We start from the raw sequence: 18007 nt of genomic DNA on the forward strand, positions 1-18007 counted from the left end.
AGGATTGGATGATGAATGGATGGATGAATGGATTTATGTATGTATTTATTTTTATTTTTTTACCCTTTAAGATCTTTGGTTTTGATAACTTTGACATTCAACTAGTAATTTAGCAAATTTGAGCTGAGAGTAACTTTTTTTTAGCATTTTGGTGTACCAAGTTTATATTAACATTTAAAAGTCATATTATGGTAGCATGTGTAGTTCTTTTCCTCTTGATGACAGATCTAAATTTATCGCAGTCTTGAGCCATTTCCCTCAGGCCCCTGTATTGGGAGTTTCCATGCAGAACCTCATCCCACATCAGCATTGGTCTGACGTTAAGGATTGTCTCTTTCCAAATAACATACTTGTGACACTGTACCTTGATTAGACAAGCTGCTGAATGAATTATTTTGTTTTGTTCATAAATGTACCAGCCTGCTTGCTTGCATCAGCATTGGTCATCTAATGGTGGCCCTCCACGGGCTGCCATTAGCTGCCATTGGATGCTAAATTTATGACTGTACTTAAATTTTTCTTAGATGTCAGTCTTAGAATTTGAAGGCTTTATGGAAGGTGAAGAGGCTAGTAACCCACACAGTATATCGTCAGTACCCCATACCATCCATACAATTTCTTTGTTCAGGTCCAGGTGTGTAGCCTACCATTTTATGTATTGGTAATTGTCTCTCAGTACTGTATGGGTAGTCAGTGTATGGGTGGGGGAAGATGGAGTGGAGTACTGTGGGGAAGAGGGAGAGGCTTTTGCAGGGAGACTTGAGTGCTATTCATTTTTCACATATACAATTTAGTATTTGAGGTGAGAGCTCAGAATGGAATTGTCACATAAATTATGTCACTTTCATCCATCCATCCATCCATCATCCAATCCTATGTCACCCTACAAGGATCATAGGAACCCGGGGCTAGGCAAGTTCGTCCTGACATTTAAGATGAGAGTGACCAGCCTCACTCATACCCGAGTGGCATTATGTGAGCAATAAACCTCAACCACCCCTTGGATATAAGCCTACACAGGCTCAATCTGATTGGAGCACCTTAATTACCCACTAAACCACCAGGTGTCATGATTTGGTTACATGGTTACCACCCAGCATAGTAAATGGTTTCCTGGTGTACAGGAAAACATTTGGCTTGTCACTCAGTGTTGAGTCACCCATAGGCAGAAGGAAAAGGAAAGAATGAAGGAAAGAAAGACAGAAGAGGGAGTGTAAAGTCACCTATAGGCAGAAGAAAGAGGAAAGAAAGTCAGAAAAGGAAGGATGGAAGAGCGGAAAGTACAGACATCCAAAGCAGCACTACGTTACTTCGAGTAATAAGAAATTATTGAAAGATGATAGGCATTCTGATCTGTTAAGTGTAATGTAACATTTTTATTGTATACCATTGTCATTGGTAATGATTCTTTTCTGTTTCCCGTTATAAACTGAAACTGAACTCTTTGTGGTTCCTGTGACACTCTTAGCTGAGCAAAATTATCTGGCATTAGCAGGAATAGAATGATGGTTGTTCCAGCCATGAAAGCGCTAGTGATAATATTAATTATCCAGTTTGTATGATGCACTTTCAGACGCACAAAATTGCCTGGCATTTGGTGAAATACAGTAGTAAGAGTCGTTACAATCTTGGGAATATTAATTGTGACATAATCAGCTCTCAGGCTCCTGTGGTGCACTGTTAGCTTCATAAAATTGTGTGGCATTTGGTGGAATACAATACTAGAGTTGTTCTAGCCTGGAGAGGGTTAAGTGATAGTTTGGAAACTAGTATTCTGTAAACTGATCTTTTTTTAAATATCCTGCTTATTCATTCGTAACTTATATATATGGAAATTTCTGTGTGTCCTTGTAAAGGTGCTGTAGCAGGTGAATCTTATGTATTTTCTTTTTACCAATAGTGGGGGTCTAGATTACTTTGTGCTGCAGCTGTTATCAGGTTCTCAGAGTTTTTCAAAACCATTGGAACTAAGTGTTAGAGTAGTTAAAAGAACCATTCTTTTCATTTCATATTAATTGGAAAATGTGAGTACGTTTAAGTATTTGGGTAGTGTGATGAGTAAGGATGGAGGTTTGGAGGGTGAAGTGCTTGAAAGGGTACAGCAGGGAAGAAAGGTTGCTGGTTCCTTGAAAGCAGTGATAGGAAACAGGGAAGTGAGCATGGAAGTAAAAAAGTTACTACATGACAGTATTGTGATACCAACTCTAACGTACGGAAGTGAAGCTTGGACATTGTTGGAAGGACACAAGTCAAGAGTGAGAGCAGTGGAAATGAGTTATTTAAGAGGAGCCTGTGGAGTCACGTGGAGAGACAGGCTGACGAATGAGGATATAAAGGAACGTTGTGGTGTGGATGTGGATGTGATAGGAAGCGTTGTGAGGAACACACTGAGGTGGTTTGGCCATGTGGAGAGGATGGAGGGTGAAAGACTGACAAAGAGAGTGTATGTGAGTGAGGTGGAGGGTGGAAGAGGGAGGGGGAGACCGAGGATGAGATGGAGGGATGGGGTGGAGAGGTATATGAGAGAGGGGGGTGTGAGTTGGGAGCAGGGCAGTGAAATGGCGGGGGACAGGGCGACTTGGAGGCGATTTGTTTGTGGCCACCCCAAACGGGATTGAGGCGTCAGGCAATAGATAGATAGATAGATAGATTTCAACCATAAAGTTTTTAATGAGCTTCTGAGCTTATAGGGTACAGGCACTTCTCCTGGAACTTCAGGTCAAAGTGCCACTCCTTGTGAAAAATCCGTCTGTTTCATAGTATACAAGGTATAAATGCATACTTAAAAAATTGTTTGTTGGATCTTTGCAGCTTCATAGTGTTTCTTAAATAACATGAAGAGTTAATTCATCATTAGTTTTCACTGAAGAATACTTGTAATTCCATAATTATTATATACCTTGCAGGAGAGTATTACTAAAGAAGTGGATGCAGTGGTGGCACGAACACCCTTGACCATCTTACCAGCACGCTCCGCTCGCCTTGATGATGATCTCCCATCCACTGCACTGCTACCTCCTCCTCTCACCCCACAGGTTAATCTTATTGGTACTTCCAGCCATTTTAGAATTAGTATATTTTATGTAATTATTTTTATATAAGCATTTATTATTATGATTACTACTACTTAGTGGTAGGTAGGGGCACTCACCATCCACTCTCTAGATGTAATGCTGCTCTCGGGTGCCTGCCCTTTCCTTTCTTCCTTCCATCTTTCCATGCTTCCTCTTCTGTCTATCTTTCATTCTTTCCTCTTCCTTCTGTCTACAGTTACCCTACACAGAGTGACAAGCCAAATGGTTTCCTGTACACCAGGAACCCATTTACTGCACAGGGTGGTAACCATATAACCAGATTATGGCACCTAGTGGTTTAGTAGGTAATTAAGGCATTCCAAGCGGATTGAGCCTGTGTCGGTTTATATCCAAGGGATGGTTGGGGCTTATTGCTCATGTAATGCCACTCAGGGATAAGTGAGGCTGGTCAGTCTCTTCTTAAATGTCAGGACCAACTTGCCTAGCCCCGGGCTCCTCGGTTCCTCATGGGGCAACATAGGATTGGATGATGGATGGATGGATGGATGGATTACTGCTACTACCACTACTGTTGTTATTACTATTGTTGCTGCTGCTACTGAATGTAATAATTTATTGATATGTTTATTTATTTATGTACTTCATCCATCCATCATCCAATCCTACATTGCCCCATGGGGAGCATAGGAGCCCGGGGCTAGGCAGTTGGTCCCGACATTTAAGATGAGAGCAACCAGCCTCACTCATCCCTGAGTGGCATTACATGAGCAATCATCCTCAACCATCCCTTGGATATGAACCTTCACCGGCTCAGTCCGATTGGAGAGCAATAATTACCCACTAAACCACCAGGCCCCAAAATTTGGTTATATGGTTACCACGCAGCACAGTAAATGGTTTCCTGGTGCACAGGAAACCATTTGGCTTGTCACTCAGTGTAGAGTCACCCACAGGCTGAAGGAAGTGGAAAGAATGAAGGAAAGAAAGACAGAAGTACTTCATATATATGTTTATTGTTATTTATTTTCTTTAAGGAAAGGCTGCTTCACTGATACTGAATTATCTTAAGGAGGGAAATTAAGGAATTTTGGATTGTGTGTGTCCATCAGGACAGTAGGCTACCTCTCTACCAACCCACTTCCCTAGTGCTTATCACTGCTTTCAGTGAGCCTGCAACTTTCATTCCCTGCTAAAATCTTTTTTGCACTTCATTGTTTAAACATCCATCCTTGTCCATGACACATGTAGGTACAGTGATGGACCAGGATGGCAGTTTAGATAGTGGAGTGCAAAAAAAGATTTTAGGAGGGAAGGATGGTTGCAGGCTCATTAAGGGCAGTGATCATTCTTTCCTCTTCCTTCTGTCTACAGGTGCCTCTACACTCAGTGACAAGCAGGAAATCATTTACTATGGTGGGTGGTAACCATATAACCAAATTATGGCGCCTGATGGTTTAGTGGGTAATTAAGGCGCTTCGGTCAGATTGAGCCAGTGAAGGTTTATATCCAAGGAGTGGTTGAGGTATAAAACTCATGTAATGCCACTCAGGGATGAGTGAGGCTGGTCACTCTCATCTTAATTGTCGGGACCAGCTTGCCTAGCTCCGGACTCCAATGCATCTCATGGGGCAAGATGGGCTTAGATAATGGATGGATGGATGGATAAGGACCAGGGAAGTGAGTCAGTAGAGAGTTGGACACGGGTTTGAATCTCAGTTGGGACGGGAAACAGTTTAAGGAATTTGAATTTCCTTCTGATAGACTTTACTGATATACCATAAAACCCGCTGACATGTCCAAAAAACACCTCCCGCTAATATCAGTACACCCCCCTGTATGAGACAGTCCTATTATATATTCATTATAGATGATGGATGTCAGCACTGATGTGGTGATGTGTAGAGGTGTATGATACATAAGAGGACTGCCATGCCTGAGAGAACAGAGTATTAAAGCGAATGCCTTTAGAGTGAGATGCATTTCTTTTTTTTTTAATGTGGTCCTCCATTTTCATGTGTGGAAAGAAGGATTGAACAATGTTGGAAAAGAAAGTCAGGAGTAAGAGAGATAGAAAAGAGGTCTTTGTGAGGGGCATATGGAGTTACATTAAGGAACGCACAAATGAGCAAGTTATGGATCGTTGTGGTATGGATGTAGGTTTGCTGAAAAGTGTTAGAAGCAGAGTTGTAAAAAGTCCCTAAGTAAAAATATTGTTACACTGACAAAATATTACTCAAAGTACAAGTGGAAGTGCCCAAAATTAAATGTGGTGTGTGGGAGGAAGAGAAGACGGAGGGGGGTGCAAGGAACAGCGTGGTGGACTGAAGTGGTGAGACAGGCTGTGGCACAAAAGAAGAAAGCATACAATGAATGGATGAGAAATAGGAGCGTGGAAGAAGTTGAGAGGCGGAAGAGAGAGTTATATGTAGAAAGAAAGAGAGAGGTGAAAAGATTAGTAAGAAAGAGTAAGAAGAGAGTGGATGAGGAATTTGGAAGGAATTTGAGTGTAAAGTGGAGGGACTGTAAGAAGATGTTCTGGAAAGAGGTGAAGAGAGTAAGACAGGGTGGAAGTGAGGTTAGCAGGGGATTGAAAGATAAAAATGGTAGATTACTAGTGGAGAAGGGAGAAAAAGTGAGCAGATGGAGAGAACACTTTAAGGAATTGTTGAACATACAGGATGGAAGTAATGCGTGTATAAGTGGCTGGGGAATGGCTGGGAGAAGGAGGGAGGTGAGAAGACAGGAAGAAATCAGTAGGATAGAAGTTGTGGAAGCAATGAAGAAAGTTAAATCGGGGAAAGCCCCATGAATTGATGGAGTGTGTGGTGAAATGCTGAAGCATGGGGGAGAGATAGTAGTAGAATGGATGTGGAAGATGTGCAGATTGGCCTGGGAGGAAGGTAGAGTCCCGGAGGATTGGAAGTCAGGTATAATTGTGAGTTACTGTAGTTTGATATGTTGGTGAGTGCTTGTATGCCTTGTGGTCCTAGGTGTTTAAGGGGAATGTTGCTTATGTTGTCTGGTCCACAGGCAGATGAGTGCTTGAGGTTGTTAATGATGTGCTTCGTCTGGTTGTAAGTGAAAGGTGCGTAGTCTGGGTCTGTGGGGAACTGTCTCTTACGTCGGATGATACGTCGGTCTTCGGGATGGTGGTTTAGATGGCTGACTTGTGAAAAGTGATTGATGAGAGTGTTTGCTTGTTGTTTGTTTGAGGGTATGGTGTCTTGTTGTGATGGCAGAATGTGATTGTGTGGTGTTGCTGTTGGAAAGTGTGATGCTGTTTAGTGTTTTGTATAGTTTGCTGATGTTTGTTTTGTGGTCAAGGGTTTGGAGGTAATTTTTCCAGTTTAGTGTTTGCTGTGCTGATATTTTATTGTTTATTTGAGTGTTGAGTTCTTGTATTTTTTGTACGGTGTCTTGTGTATGGGGTGTTGGGGAATGTCGCAGTGTGTCCCGTTGTCTGATGAGGCCTTGAATTTCTGGTGTGAAGTTGGGGTTGTGTCTTTCTGTTGCCTTTAAGGATGTGTCTTTTGTCTGCATTTTGTATAATTGTATTGAAAGTGTGCACAGCGGTGTTGATGTTTGTGATGGGTGTACTGTTTAGTGTTTTGAGATGTTGTTCTGTTTCAGTTACAAAGGCCTCCCAGTTGGCTCTCTTGTAATTAGTGTATGTGTGTTTGTGGCCAGCTGGGGTGATTCTGGTTTTGGTAGTGATGATGATTGGGAGGTGATCAGAACCTAGGGTTTTGACCACTCCCCATGATGTAGTGGGGGCGAGGTTTGGAGAGCAGGTGATGTCTGGAGATGATGGGAGGAAGAGGGCTTGGTGTGGGATATAGATATGTTGGTCCAGACTGTTCAGTATGAAAAGGTGATCTGTCTGGGATTGTAGTACCAGCCCTCTGTCTGTGTCAGGGTTGTTGACATGCCAGGCCGACGACTTGGGGTTGAAATCACCACCCAGGATGATGTTGGGTATGTTAGTGATGTAGTGTATCTGTGGAGAGTAATTGTGTGGTACTGTGGGGGACGATTGGGGGGGAATGTATGTGTTAGCGATTGTTATGTGTGATTTGTTGCCAGTGCGTATTTTAATTGATTGTATTTCTGTTGTGGTGTCACGTGGGGGGAGAAGTGACTGTGTGTGTGCACTGGTATCTGCAAAGTTGATGGATTTGTGTACCAGGGTGATGAGTCCACCGCCACCGCCATCAGCCCGGTCTTGTCGAATGGTGGTGAAGTTATGAAATGTCGGTGTTTTAGGGCTCTGTGTAGTTTTGTTTCTTGTAAGATGGCAATGTGTATGTTCTGTTGTTTGATGAATTGTGTGAGTTCATGTTTTTTGGTGTTTATGCCATCTATGTTTAACCGAATGATGTTTATGTTGTGTGTGTGATGTGTGTTGGCTGCTGCAGCACAGGGGGGAGGTGATGTGGGTGGAGGGGAAGGGGTAGGAGGAGGTTGTGATGGAAGTAAGGGTTGAGGTGGATTAGGATGGGTTGGAATGGGAGGAGTTGGGGGACTGGATGGTGTGGGAAGTGTCGGTGGGTTTGGCTGTGGAGGTGTGAAGGAAGTAGGAGTAGGATTGGAAGGGATGTTGATGGGTGGGGGGAAGGAGCATAAGGAGCAGGTCCAGGTGTTTGTGTAATGTTTTCTGGATGCAAGTGTTGTGCAGGTGTAATGGGTCCAGTTCTTGCAAGAATTTCATTGAACTGAACCCTTTGTCTGTCGGCTCGACGTGATAGGTTTTGAGCATGTTGGACATATGTATTTGTTGGTGGGTCCTGGATTGCTCTCAATATCCCTGGCTAGAAGAAGTCGTCGAGAAATGACAGCCAGGGAGTCATTTCTCGGTGTAGAAAAAACGGTGTTGTTGTGTTTGTTGTGTTGGGAGATGTGGTACTTGCCCGGGCGTCTGAAGCCACTCCCAGGTACTCGAGCCCCGTGAGGGGCCGGGGGGGGTTTTGCGGTGGTTTGGCCCCCATGCTGTCCTCCTCTTCTCTTTGACAGCCTCTGGGGGTAGACCCACGACGAAGACGCCGCCACTCCAGGTCCTCAGGTGAGGGATAAAAGGAGTTGCCATATTCATGACAAATGCTTGTCTGTGTTTACCTTATCTAACCAGCTTCATCCACTGTCAAAATCCTCACTTCCTCAGCTTCCATACCTTGCATTATCACACACTTATTTACCATACCCAGTCACTATTTTAGCTTATCACACCTTCCACCTTCAAACCCACTCACATATCCACCATTGACATACTCAATGTCCTAACTCATACCATCCATCAATCAATTGACCTAACATGGAGAAACTCATGCAGTAGCCCTTGATATTCCTAAAGCTTTCGACAGAGTATGGCACCGTTCCCTGCTGTCCAAACTCCCTTGCTATGGACTAATGTCTTTTGTTCCTTTGATTTCCTCATATCTCAGTGACAGGAAAATCAGAGTAAAAGTAGATGATGTATATTCCAATTTCCACTCAGTTAATGCCGGTGTGCTGCAGGGATCAGTTCTGGCGCCAACCCTGTTCCTGGTTCATATTAATGATCTCTTATCTGTCACCCACAATCCCATCCACTCATATGCAGATGACTCAACATTACATAGTTCATTCACACTCAGACACCCATTTACAAAGTCTAATATCTTTACCTCTCAGCTCAGTACAGCCATCTCCATAAATCAAGACCTATCTATGATCAGTGAATGGGGTCAAAACAATCTTGTCTCATTTAATGCTACTAAAACTAAATATATACAATTTACTAATAAAATGACATGATGAAAGTTGCACCACTTTTTTTCTTTTTACTGATAGATAAAAACTGTATCCCATAGGTATACTTTAAGCTCTTGTAAACTTAAAAAAATGAAAAATACATACATAAGCAGAAAGTTGTTGTGTGTGTGTGTGGGGGGGGTTAATGCTCTAATAATGCCACTCGGGGATGATTGAGGTTGTTCACTTTCATCTTAAGTGTCAGGACCAACTTGCCTAGTGCCAAGCTCCTGTGCTCCTAATGGAGCGGCATAGGTTTGGATGATGGATGGATGGATATATTCATTCATTCATTCATTCATTCATCATGTAATCCTGTGTTGCCCCATGAGTTGCATAGCGGCCCGGGGCTAGGTAAGTTGGTCCTGACATTTAAGATGAGAGTGACCAGCCTCACTCATCCCTGAGTGACATTACTTGAGGAATATACCCCAACCACTCCATGGATATAAACCTGCACAGGCTCAATCCGATTGGAGCACCTTAATCATCCACTAAACAACTAGGGGCCATAATTTGGTGATATGTTATCACCCAGCATAGTACGAGTAAATGGTTTCGTTTACAGGAAACTATTTGGCTTGTCACTCAGTGTAGAGTCACCAGTAGACAGAAGGGAGAGGAGAGAATGAAGGAAATAAAGACAGAAGAGGTAGGAAGGAAAGAAGGAAGGAAGATAGGAAAGGGTAGTTACCCAAGAGCAGCACTACATCTAGTGAGTGGATGTTGTGCACCTGTGGTCCATTTCAACTGAGTATGTTCTTTGATAGTTCAGCCTTTTTTCTTTGTTTCTAGCTCCTGCCTCACCCATACTCTTAGATGGGAAAGAGAGCATAATGATGACATTGATAATAGTAATCCATTTAGTTTTAAAAATTTTCATATTTGCAGGCTGCAGACAGTGCTGGAACACCAGATGGAGCAGTCACAGCATTGAATAAAACCAATCCTACATTGATACCATCTGCTCATCCAGAAGATACATTTACAAAGTCAGTAGAAAAAAACAGTCAAGAATTAAGCAAGTCCAGTCTGATCTCTGGTCCCCTTAGTCCAGACATATTGGCTGCCCAAGAGGGCCTATCTTTCCTCCAGCAGCTGTCTGATATTGACCCAGGGCTGTCTCTCCTCCCTGGTACCTCTGGGGAGGCTACTGCAAGTAAAGTAGAGGAAAAAATTCCTGTTAGATTAAACCAGAATGAGCAGGAGAATTTTACCTTGGCAGATGATCATAGAAGCTCTCGGACAGGAGTTCCAAGTTTCTCAGGGATGTTAGATCCTTTTGGTCCTCTTGAGGAAGAGCAGCTAGCAGCACCATCTCTACCACCACCCACAGTCACACCCTCATCCAGCCTGGCCCCATATTCTGGGTTCAGCGTGCAAGGAGGCCAGATACCCAGCATTCCTTGTGATGCTGGACAAGTTTCCTCTCTCTCCACCCCTGCAGACCCAGCCTCATCTCCTCTACCTCCTCCTCTAGTTCCTACACCATCAGAGGCCAGGGTAAAGCCAGCAGCAGCAGAGGAGCCAGATACCATTGATAAAGTATATAATGTGTTGGGAGATATAGTTCAGACATTTGATAACCTTCTTTGAGATCCAACCTTACCATTTCTGAAGTTCTGCTATTTCTTTTATTCTAAACAGTAATAAGTCATATGTATTATTCACCAAAGGATATTTAAAGTGATGTGTGAAAGATCTTGTGTTTGTATTCCATTTCATTGGACATGCTGTTGATCATGCTGTTGATAGCTCTCACTTTTGCCCATTCTCATTTTCTTTGTTTCTGGATCTTACTTCATTCCATCTTTAGATAGGCAAAATGGTTTCGATGATGATTTATCTTCTTCATCATTATCCCAAGTTCTTTTTCTCATCCAAAGATGGAATGAGGAAGGGTCTAGAAAACTGAGGAAAAATTATTCAATAGTATGCCAAATGGAATGGACCACAGATATTCACTCACCATTCAAGCACCCAGAATCCAGACTCCATCCCACAGGCATAAGCTACCATAAAATTCACTTCACATTACATGCCTCCCATGCCTTAGTTGGTTTATTTCTACTCATCCAAACTTTCTTATATATTTCCAAGAAACAGTTCATCCCACTTTCTGTACTACAGTTAATCATCTCTGTATACACCTCATCAAAAATAATCCTCCCCCCCCCCCTCTCTCTCTCAGTCAAGTTTGTCTGTAAATTCATCTTAATACAGTACTCAGATGTAGCATTACAGAGCTAACATTGCATCTTCTGGTAGTAAAAGTGTGTTTACATCTCTGCCTGAGTCGGGCCGAATCTTAACTTCAGCACACCATCCAGAGTGGATTCAAATAAACTCCCTGCAGAAAATGGTAAGCAAGATGTAGGCCCAAATGAGTGCAACAGTCCTCATGTTGGATGTAGGTCACCTTGTTTGGAGTGCAGTGTCATCAGTGGCCACATCCCCAGCGCATGTAATTTGGTTACTCTATACACACTAGTTCATTAACACTCCTCTCACTGCTTTCACATTAATGACACTCCCCACTCAATTGAACTTCTTTCTTACTTCATAAAAAGTGATGATTTCACCACTCTTTATATGGTCAGCTGTCATAATGGATGTGAGTTTGAATCCCAGGTGGGACAGGGAACAGTTAAAGGATTTGAATTCCATTAGAACAGACTTTACTGATCTACCGTAAGACCGATCAGCATCGTAAAAACACTCCCACTAGTATACACCAGTTCTGTATGAGATAGCCCTCGCATGTGTATGGATGATAGGTGTTATCGCTGAAGTGACACTAGCTGCATCACGCCATGTCACTTAGCCATTGAGGTACATGCACCTGAGTGAATGTGTGTTTAGTGCACTTGGCAGTTTGTTGCAAGTTGAACAGTGAAGGATCTTGAAGAGCAATGATTTTGTAAAATCTGTTTCAAACTGGGAACAACTTTTGTGTGGGTGTATGGCTATGATGCCGAAACAAAAAGACAGTTGTCGCAATGGGTTCGAACATCATCGCCACAGCCAAAAAAAAGTACGTCACAGTCGCTCAGATGTGACGATGATGTTGATAGTCCTTTTTTAATGGAAGAGTCGTTCATCACGAGTTTGTTCCATGTGGTCAGACACTAAAGATTTACTTGGATGTCCTGATGCATTTGAGGGAGGCAGTGCATTGAAGAGGTGTGAGGTGTATGCAAACAAAACCTGGATGCTGCACCATGAAATTGCATCTTCTCACATGTAGCTCCTTATTTGTGAATTTTTGGCAAAGCACAAGGTGACTGTTGTTCCCCAGCTGCCCTGCTCTCTGGATTTGGCCCCTGTGGACTTTTTTTCATTTCCAGAGTTGAAATCCATCCTGACGGTCGCCAGTTTCAGATGATAGAAGAGATGGAGGAAAATTCACCAAGTGTTCTAAACACATGTTCATTCAACAACATGTACCTTGATGACTAAGTGACATGGTGTGATGCAGTAGTGGTAGACTAAAGCTCAAAGTCATCATTACACAGCACTCCCATCATGATCACCCTATATCATTCATTCATCATCCAATCCTTCATTGCCTCATGAGGAGCTTAGGAGCCTGGGGCTAGGCAAGTTGGTCCAGACATTTAAGATGAGAGTGACCAGCTTCACTCATCCCTGAGTGGCATTACATGAGCAGTGAGCCCCAACCACCCCTTGGATATAAACCTATGCAGGTTCAATCCGATTGAAGTTCCGTAATTACCCACTAAACCACTAGGCGCCAAAATATGGTTATATAGTAAATGGTTTCCTGGTGTTCAGGAAACCATCTGGCTTGTCACTCAGTGTAGAATCACCCACAGGCAGAAGGAAAAGGAAAGAATGAAGGAAAGAAAGGCAGAAGAGGGAGTGTAAAGTCACCTGTAGGCAGAAGGATGAGGAAAGAATGAATGAAAGAAGGATGGAGGAGAGGAAAGGACAGACACCTGATAGCAGCACTACATTGAGTGAGTGTATGGTGAGTGCCCCCACCTACCACATATCACCATATATATATATATATATATATATATTGTTACATAGCCTATGATTTCATCATCCTTTGTGTAATTTTGACGCACAGTTGCTGCATGTTTGATCACGAGCGTGTTCTGCCTCAGTACCCCCCTTCTACCGTTATAGTAGAGTAAGTCGACATCTCTGTTATACTTTGCGGGATTGTCATCTCTTTGTCCCCATGGCTTCATTTGCGCGTCCTCATTACAAGTTGTATCAAGCTCTCCTGGCCCCTATATAATGAGCTCAGTCTCTGCATCATGGCCACTTCGATCTGCTCCTCATTTTGTTCACATCTCTGTCCTCCCCTGTACAGATATTATTATTGTGAGTGCTCAAGAAATCTCCAAACATCTAGCAGCTGTGTGTAATTTGAGTATAACTGTTGTTGTATTTTTTCTTGTACTGTATAGCATAAGTTTAATTTGTAGGCCTAGTGAAGTTTTTGTAATTCGTGTGGGGTTCTTTGTCAGTCATTTTTGATAATAGTTTGTATCTGTAATTATTTATCTGGCATTCACTGAGTATTATCTGGTATCTCATTTTATCAGGGCTGACTTAGATAAATTTACTCTTGCTAATTTCGTGTTAATAGAGGCTATTGCAGTTAACCATATATTTAACCTGTTTATTTGCCATTACATTATCCTTATGAGTCCTGAATGTTTTGTTGTTAATTTAAGCATTAAACTTTAACTTGTAATTTTACCTAACTCTTTTGTTTTGAACCTGGAACTTTACGGGACAGTAGTGACTTTTCGTATTCTCACTTAAAGTGTACATTATCTTTCTCTGTTCCGTAACATAAATTTGGCGACCTCATATCAGGATATTCAGGATATTATCATAAGGATATTGCTTGATATTTTGTGACTGTTACTTATCCATGATGGCTACTATTTCTACATGATGAAGCCAAAGATTTTTTGTCAAATGTGCAAACAGTGTGTGATATAGAAAACAGAACAAAGAATGAACTTAAGCTTGTTGCTCAACAATTGGGAATTGCAGTTCACTCTCATCATTCTAAAGATCAAATTGTTGGCATGATTAATAAAAGCTTGTTTAATGTAACTCCTCCAAATGAGCAAACGCAGATTGAATTAGCTAAGTTACAGCTAGCCCTGCAGGAGGCTCGTGTGAAGGAAGCTGAATTTCAAGCACGTGCTAAGGAGGCTGATGTTAAGGAGGCTGAGTTTCACGCACAAGTTGAACTTGCTAGGATTCAGGCAGACCATGAGTATCGCATGAAACAAGGTGGAACTGGATCATCTAGCTCTGATGATTTTGATGTGGCTAAAAATGTTAAACTTGTCCCTCCTTTTAATGAATCTGATTTAACTAAGTATTTTCAGTTGTTTGAGAGGGTAGCTACAGGTTTTAATTGGCCTAAGGAGTATTGGCCAGTACTCCTTCAAACTGTTCTCACTGGTAAAGCTCAAGTAACTTATGCATCTTTGCCTCAGGATCAGTCTGATAATTATGATGTAGTTAAGAGCTTGATTCTTAAGGCCTATGAGCTTGTTCCTGAAGCCTATAGAGTAAAATTTAGGACAACTTTCAAGCAAGATAAGCAATCCCATGTTGAGTATGCAAAAATCAAAGAAGATTTGTTAGAGCAGTGGTTAAATTCTAAGAATGTGGATTCTGATTTTGACAAATTTAAGCAGATGATTTTGCTGGAGGATTTCAAAAGGTGTATTAGTAGAGATGTAAGCCTATATCTTGATGAGAAAAGAATAGATAATTTGTCTGATGCTGCAGTTTTAGCTGATGAGTATGTTCTCACTCACAAGAGATATTCTAGAGAAAAAGGGAAAGCTGAGAGTAAGTACGTTGCCTCTACTCAGAGTACAGGTAACAGGAAAGAGAATAAGGATGATGTTTCTCAGGGAAGTAAATACCAGCTTCACCTCTAGATTTCAGAAAAGTAAATGTACTTATTGTAGTAAGCTTGGTCATACTACGGGAGAGATGTTTCAGGAGACAGCGTGATGTGAACAAAAGGAGTCTTTAAATATTCAGTCAATTGGTCTAGTGTCCACTCTTGAGAGTTCCCAGAATGCTTTAACTGAGTTAACTGAACCTGCTTTGAGGGGTAACTTAAATTCTCATGATGGAGCTCCTCTTTTGAGCAGTAACGTGGGTGACACTCTCAAGAGTTCTTGTGCTAATTTCCTGTCTGATGGTTTTGTCAGTCCTCTGGACAGTAATGACAGGAAATCAGTTCAAATATATCGTGATACAGGTGCTTGCCAATCCCTTATGCTGACCAGTGTTCTAGGCTCTAATGTTAATTCCTCTGATGAAACTGTAATCTTACAAGGTGTAGGGAATAATTACTTCTCTGTTCCTCTGTGCAGAGTGAATTTAGAGTCTGGTTTTGTTAATGGTTCTGTTATGGTTGGGTTGGTTGAGACACTCCCAATGTCAGGTGTAACTTTCTTACTTGGAAATGATATTGGTGGAAGTCAAGTGTGTCCAGCTCCTCAGTTGTCTAGTGAGCCAGTGGCTGTGTCCCTGGATTGTGATGTCCCTGATGTGTTCCCTGCATGTGCTGTCACTAGGGCTAAGTCTAAAGTTACTGGTGATTTAGAGGATAATGATGATGATGATGTTATCCTAGCTGACACTTTTCTTGCTAATTTGGACCACTCACCAGATGAGGCAGTACCCCGTAGTGTTGATAATTTGTCTCGTCAAGAGTTGGTTGAGTTGCAGGTTGCTGACCCTGAGTTGAAAGGGCTAGCTAACTCTGCTTACAGTGAAGAAGAGTCAGCCGGTGCTTCTACTTGTTATTATGTAAAGTCAGGAGTACTTATGAGGAAGTGGAGACCCCCAACAGCATCAGCCGACTGTGAATGGGAGGTTGTACATCAAGTTGTCATCCCTCGTGTTTGTAGGCAGGATATCATTCGAGTGGCTCATGATTCCAGTTTGGCAGGACACCTTGGAGTGAGGAAGACTGTGGCACGCATTTTGAAACACTTCTACTGGCCAGGTATCTTCAGGGATGTTTCCTGGTATTGTAAGTCTTGTCACACCTGTCAAGTTGTGGGAAAGTGTAATCAGACCGAAAAGGTTGCACCTCTAGTTCCCATTCCTCCTTTTGAGGCGCCTTTCACCCGTGTGTTGGTGGATATTGTGGGCCCTCTTCCTAAGACTTCTTCAGGATTTTCTTATGTGTTGACCATGATTGATATGGCTACTCGTTATCCTGAAGCCATTCCACTTAGAAACATCTCAGCAAGAACGTGGTTAAGGAAATGCTAGGGTTCTTCACAAAGTTTGGTCTGCCCAAGGAGGTACAGTCAGACCGAGGAAGTAATTTCATGTCAAATGTTTTCAAGCAGTCTCTGAAAGAGTTGGGCATCACCCAGATCACGTCTTCAGCTTACCATCCCCAGACCCAAGGAGCGTTGGAGAGATATCATCAAACACTCAAATCGATGCTCAAGAAATACTGTTTGGAACATCAGAAAGACTGGGATAAAGGTCTTCCATTCGTTGTGTTTGCCGCAAGAGAATCTCCAAATGAATCACTGGGCTTCTCACCTTTTGAACTACTGTTTGGCCATGAAGTAAGAGGACCCCTTAAGTTACTCAAGGAATGCTGGCTGTCGGAGGAAGATGACGTCAACCTGCTGGAGTATGTGATGAAGTTCAAAGAACGGCTGTCCACTGCTTTACAGCTGGCGAGAGAGAATTTAGGAGCTGCTCAGGAGAAGATGAAGACTTGGTATGACAAGAAGTCCAGGTTACGCCACTTTCAGCCAGGAGATCAGGTTTTGATTCTGCTACCAGTTCATGGGCAACCTCTTCAAGCCAAGTTTAGTGGCCCTTATTTCGTGGAGAAGAAACTCAGTGATGTCAACTATGTCATTGCCACACCAGATCGTAGAAAGAGCAAGCAACTATGTCACATCAACATGCTAAAGTTATATCACAGGCGGGACGAAAATAATCCAGTCTGCACTGTAGCTGTTCCACCCGAGTCTACAAGTGAAGTTCTCCCATGCAGCATGAGCCTGAGTGATAGTTTGGGGAAGAATCCTGATATCATGAATGATCTCCAGACTAAGCTTTCTCATCTACCTCCCAAGGAAAGGATGGAGTTTTCGGCATTACTGCAGGAGTACCCGCAAGTGTTCCGTGCCACTCCAGGAAGAACCACTGTGTTGATGCATGATGTCGATGTTGGAGACGCAAAGCCAATTAAATTGCCTCCTTACTGTGTGAACCCAGTGAAAGTTCCTCTCATCCAGAAGGAGCTTGGCTACCTGTTGGACCACAAGATGATTGAGCCCTGTCAGAGCGAGTGGAGTTCTCCTGTCACTCTAGTCCCTAAGCCAGGTGGGTCACAGAGGCTTTGCATCGACTACAGACGTGTTAATCAGATAACCAAAACAGACACTTACCCTCTCCCTCGTGTGGAAGATTGCATAGACAAGATCGGAAAGGCTAGGTACATAAGTAAGTTTGATTTGTTAAAGGGATACTGGCAAGTACCTATGACTGAACGTGCTAGGGAGATCTCATGTTTTGTAACACTAGGAAAGGCTTTTGCATGTTCGGTAATGCCATATGGTATGAAAAATGCACCAGCCACATTTCAGAAGCTCATGAATGTTGTAACAGAGGGTTTGGCAGGGTGTGTTGTTTATATTGATGATGTATTAATCTTCAGTGACAACTGGAAAGATCACCTATGCCATGTCAGTAAATTTCTTGACCGTTTAGTTCATGCTAATCTTGTAGCTAATTTATCAAAGTGTGAGTTTGGTCAAGCTAAAGTTCAGTACCTTGGGTATGTAATTGGTGATGGACATGTTGCACCACCAGGAGCTAAGGTTCAGGTTATGTGATCTTCCCAGACCTAAAAGTAGGAAAGAGCTACAAAGATTTTTGGGAATGGTAGGTTATTACAGGAGATTTGTTCTTAACTTTTCTATTCTTGTATCACCACTTACAGACCTACTGAAAAAGGGAGTTGAATTTGTCTGGACCGATAACTGTGAATCCTCTTTCAACAAACTTAAAGCTATTCTATTAAGTCAGCCAGTGCTCGCTACTCCAAATTTTGCTAAGCCTTTTAAGATGGCTGTTGATGCAAGTGATACAGGAGCTGGGGCTGTTTTGCTGCAAGAGGATGATCA

General features: G+C 42.5%; 1 protein-coding gene across 1 annotated transcript in view; it reads left to right on the forward strand.

The window, feature by feature from the left end:
• Rabex-5 (Rabaptin-5-associated exchange factor for Rab5) overlaps window positions 1-10458 on the forward strand; it is a 68990-nt gene extending 58532 nt beyond the window's left edge. The window contains exons 10-11 of the mRNA XM_080286362.1: window positions 2907-3035; window positions 9714-10458. Coding sequence (XP_080142488.1) covers window positions 2907-3035; window positions 9714-10418 — 834 coding nt within the window. The 3' untranslated portion in view covers window positions 10419-10458. The remainder of the gene's footprint in view (window positions 1-2906; window positions 3036-9713) is intronic.
• The last annotated feature ends 7549 nt before the right edge of the window (window positions 10459-18007 follow it).

This window comes from Coenobita brevimanus, chromosome 111 (assembly GCF_032717465.1).
Source record: "Coenobita brevimanus isolate Jiangsu-jjx chromosome 111, ASM3271746v2, whole genome shotgun sequence".
Taxonomy (NCBI): Eukaryota; Metazoa; Arthropoda; class Malacostraca; order Decapoda; family Coenobitidae; genus Coenobita; species Coenobita brevimanus.